Source organism: Silene latifolia, chromosome 9 (genome assembly GCF_048544455.1).
Source record: "Silene latifolia isolate original U9 population chromosome 9, ASM4854445v1, whole genome shotgun sequence".
Lineage (NCBI taxonomy): Eukaryota > Viridiplantae > Streptophyta > Magnoliopsida > Caryophyllales > Caryophyllaceae > Silene > Silene latifolia.
Window position 1 is genome coordinate 147,134,141 of NC_133534.1, and position 4,477 is coordinate 147,138,617.

Below are 4,477 nucleotides of genomic sequence, written 5' to 3' on the forward strand. Positions count from 1 at the left end.
ACAAGTAGCATCTTTATCAATTTCTTTAAATTGGTTGTTATTGAATTATTTTATTATGTGTTATTGTAATACCCGTTTTAATCACCATTTTATATTATATATATATATATATATATATATATATATATATATATATATATATATATATATATATACATATATATTTTATAAGTTAATTATCAGTCGACATTTATAAACTGAGACGGGTTATTTGTTACGGTCTCGAAAAAAAAAAAAAAAAAAACTTAGTTGTTGCTGTTGGTTGAGGCGAGGGATTTAGGGCCCAATATCCTAATTCATAAGCACACAAAACCACACCATCAAACTATACACCTATCAAAAAAAAAAAAAAGGAAATTAGAGAGCAGCGAGAGGCGACGACTGCAACGAAGGGAAGGGGATTTCGACTTGATTTTTGGAGACGATTTCTAGCTTATTTTCATTCAAAATCGTAAGTAAGTTTATCCTATCCTTTAATTCGATTACTAGCTAAATTACGGTAGTATACAGTTCGAATGATGTAACCCTAGAAAATTAATTTAGGGGTTTTGGTTATAGCTCGTTGAGACGGTTTTATACGACTTGACTGACCATGGATGGTGGATAATTGACCTGGAATCATTCATTGTTGGGACCGTGTGTTAGGATTGGTAGTGCCCAATTATTATACCATCTTATAGCTCGTTTGAGACCGTCTTATACATGGTGGTGTGGGTTTGTAGGGTGCTTGTTAGATGTGTATATTGGCTGCTATGTGTGTTAATGGAGGAATTCCTCGTCATTATTTTTCCACTAAGCTTGATTAATTGAAAAGAATAATCAATCAGTTTGGTAGTTTGGTAAGTTGTAGTTGTGACTTCATGCTATAACAATTAGTTTATTGTTAAACCTACAAGTCGTAATTGATGAGGCCACTATTTTTAGATGATCCAAATAATTCAATTTCTGAGTTTGGATGATTAGCCTTATGGTCTATTAAGTTACGCAACAATGGAGAGTGGAACTTGACTAGCTAGTGCTGCATCATCATCTTACTTTATCATCTCACACTTCCACTCATGTGTCCTCGAATTTCCAATTTATGAGCGATGTTTGGAATGTGTGATCGACTGAACTTTAAGTGTACTGGTCGATCGACTAGGGGGATCGGTCGATCGACTAGGCAATTTATTTATATGGTCAATTGGCAATTTATTTTACTTCATAAGGTTTTGGCATAATATATTGAATTTAAATAAAATGGCATTGAGGTAGAACACACTTGGCTTCTTTATTATTCTTTTGGTTTTATCTTATGAATTCAGATTATTTGTATTGACACTGCATTTGAGATGAGATGAGATGAGTTTGGATAGGCCGTGCACGGGATGCTGAAGGGTTGTGGACCTTGGTTTCGATAGGCAGGCAGGGCATGGTGTAAGGAGTTAGACCTGGACCTGGCGTGGCTAGTCCACATGGTGTGGTTGAGCTTGGACTGAGAGCCTGGCAACAGACTCTTATGGTTCATAGATTATTGACTTGTGGGTTATTGTGTTATCTTTAAATTGTCTATTTCCGTCATGGGAATAGATTTATAAACAGGTGTTGATTGTTTGATGGGATGGGACGAGTGAGCTGGAACCCGCGTAATCACTTTAGTCTTATAGCAATTAAACATTTAATTCTACTTATCACTTTTGGTTGGATTGTATCTAAATTTAATTAGTACTTTCATTTGTTGGCATAGTTTGGCCGAGAGTTTTTTAAGTCCAGTGCGGACATTTGTTTTATCATTCTTTTTATTTAAAGTACCTTGAATCGTTTCTTTCTATACTATTAACCTCAGACAACTAAGATGGTAGCACCGTCTTTTATCTGAGATGTCTAGCCCAAGGCTCTTAGATAAGTGTGGTGTTACAGTTATGAATTATACGAAGTAGTATATGTATTAGTATAATAGTATAACAATAGTGCCTGATGTCTTTGGTGCCTGTCTTGTTCATTTTTGTAGATTAAATGTGGACTGAGAGGTCACTTGAGTCTTGCCTGCAATTCTGCTGCAATGATTGATTGCTTTGTGCTTGGTACTAGTCATCTCTATGCCAAGCCTGCTTATGGCAATTTGAAGGTAACTTTTATAACTTTTGTAAGAGTCTTTCAGTGCTGTTGGATAAATTTAACAATTGTCTACCTTATAGGAGTGTAACAAGACCAGGGATTCGGAATCCCTGAGAGTTCACCTTCATGGTGTCATGCTCCATTTGATCCGGAAGGAGTTTTGGGGTAATCTAAGTTTCTTTTCTTTTGAATAATATATTTTTGGATTCAATGTACAATCTGTATTCATGGTAGAAAATTCTTTGCTGCGATTAATTAATTTTGTAAAAATATTACTCTGAATGCTCTCTCATCTGGCAATTGATTCATTTTTTTACTACAACTCTCTGACAGCCGCCGTGACTTGCATTATTGGACTTCAATTTGGTCATATTCTTATACAAATGCAGGTCAGGACTCTTTACTATGCATTTGTTACTTTCTGCAATATGTTTGATTTTGTGGTATACCTTTGTGCACATCTTTCCATGGCATCCCCTCTAGCTGTTTTCATGTGTGCTTTGGAGATTCATCTGCTGTATTTCTTTCAATGCTTTTGGCTTGGTGCTAGAGTATTGATACAAGCATCTTTATTAATTTCTTCAAGGCGAAAGGCGAAGGCGTAATTTAGCTCATCATTAAATACGACGCCGTGGTAAGTGAAATATAAACTCCTTTTATATTGTAACGACTAACTTTAAATTATATTACATTTTACATGCTATATAATTAATATGATATTTTTTCTTTAAATTTTAGTGTCCTCAACAACCAAATGATTACGAGTGTGGTTATTATGTCATTAAGTGGATGTACAACATAACTTTTTCATTTACGAGGAGCAAAGAAGAACAATTTGAGAAGGTATATATTATTGAAATTCTTGGTATGATTTATTTATCTAGTTGTAGCTTTATATTCTTATTGATTGACGACCTATTTGTCAACTATAGCTTATGGCGAATTCAACCATGTTAGATGCCGACATTTATGAGATCAAAGAAGAGTGGGCTACCAATTGTTTACAGAATTTGTAGATTATTTTATCAACTAAGGCGCGTATTATTCAACTAAGGCGTGTGTTATTCATACAGTTGAATGTATTTTTTGGTGATAGTGATGTTTATGTTATTTTTTTTGGATGTAATGGCACATGGATGTTAGTTTGTTGGACTTGTGATGTTTTGGAATATTATAAATGTGGATACATTTCTATTCATTGGTCTTCTTTGGTTCATATTGTATTTTGAATCATCATATTTATGGCGAGGGGCTCCTGAAATTTTCGTAGAAATTTTGTATTTTTAAAAAATATATATATAGATATTACAATAAACAAAATAAAATTCAAAATAAAATTCGCCTTTAATGGCGGTTCTTCAACAACCAACCGACGTTATAATTACCTATAACGACGGTTTCTTAACTACAACCGACATTATACTAACCTTTCGCGACGGTTCTGTAGCTACAACCGACGTTATAGATAACATGTAGTGCCGGGTTTGAGGGTAATTTTTTTTTGAAATACCTATGGTGGCGGTTTTGATGAATTACAATGGCGGTTCTTGTATAAAAACCGTCGTATTAGATAAGCTTATAATGGCGGTTTTGTATAACAACCGCCACTATAGGATAGCTATTGTGGCGGTTCAACATCCCCCTACAACCGCCGTAAAGTTTATACGACGCCGCGATAAACGACGGACCCTAAATATCTAAAAACCGCCGTAAAATGTCATTTATAACCGCCACCGTAGGGGGTTTTTCTACTAGTGTCATGTCTCTTGTGGCCTACACTGCCACAGCCAAAGCAGGTCATCCCCCAACTACCACTACCGCTCCCACGGCCACGCCCAAAGGAAGCCCCAGCACTGAACCCTGAACCAGAAGAAAACGCTCTAGCCTGACTGTGGTTGCCTTTCTTGTAATTAGATTGGCCACCACCTTCACTCTCAGCCTTTCTTTTCTCACTACCTCTCTCCCGGGCCATCTCCACCAACCTCTCAGCTCTCCCAGCCCTCTCATAAGCTTCCTTAACATCAGTAACGACTCCCACGGGTAACTTGTCCATAATCCTGGGGGTCAACCCCCTCTCAAATCTCAGCGCTAAGTTCTCCTCACTCAAACCCATGTCCTCCGCGTATCTAGACTTCTCATTAAACTGCTTGTAGTACTCAGCAACTGACATATCAGATGTCATCCTAAACCCATCGAACTCCTCCCAAAGCTTACTCCTCACATGCTCAGGTGCAAACTCCCTCCTCATAGCCCTCCGAAACTCTTCCCAAGGTATAGCAGGCAGGCCCTGCTTCGTATATATCTCTCTAGCACTCGCTTTCACCTTATCCCACCACTCACCAGCCGCCTCCCTCAAGTAGAACGAAGCTTGTTCTACTTT

General features: G+C 37.1%; 1 protein-coding gene across 5 annotated transcripts; it reads left to right on the forward strand.

The window, feature by feature from the left end:
* Nucleotides 1-303: 303 nt before the first annotated feature.
* Nucleotides 304-3,295, forward strand: LOC141600137 (uncharacterized). 5 transcript variants are annotated; one of them, XM_074420322.1, is made up of 7 exons: nt 304-451; nt 1,991-2,107; nt 2,178-2,262; nt 2,431-2,486; nt 2,648-2,731; nt 2,836-2,940; nt 3,030-3,295. In XM_074420322.1, the coding sequence occupies exons 2-5, from the start codon at nt 2,042-2,044 to the stop codon at nt 2,705-2,707; spliced, it is 267 nt and encodes an 88-aa protein (XP_074276423.1). In that variant the 5' UTR covers nt 304-451; nt 1,991-2,041; the 3' UTR covers nt 2,708-2,731; nt 2,836-2,940; nt 3,030-3,295. The 5 variants fall into 5 exon arrangements, with proteins under 5 accessions (XP_074276423.1, XP_074276419.1, XP_074276420.1 ...); XM_074420320.1 differs by having other exon boundaries at nt 328-455; XM_074420323.1 differs by having other exon boundaries at nt 331-455; nt 2,684-2,731.
* Nucleotides 3,296-4,477: the final 1,182 nt, after the last annotated feature.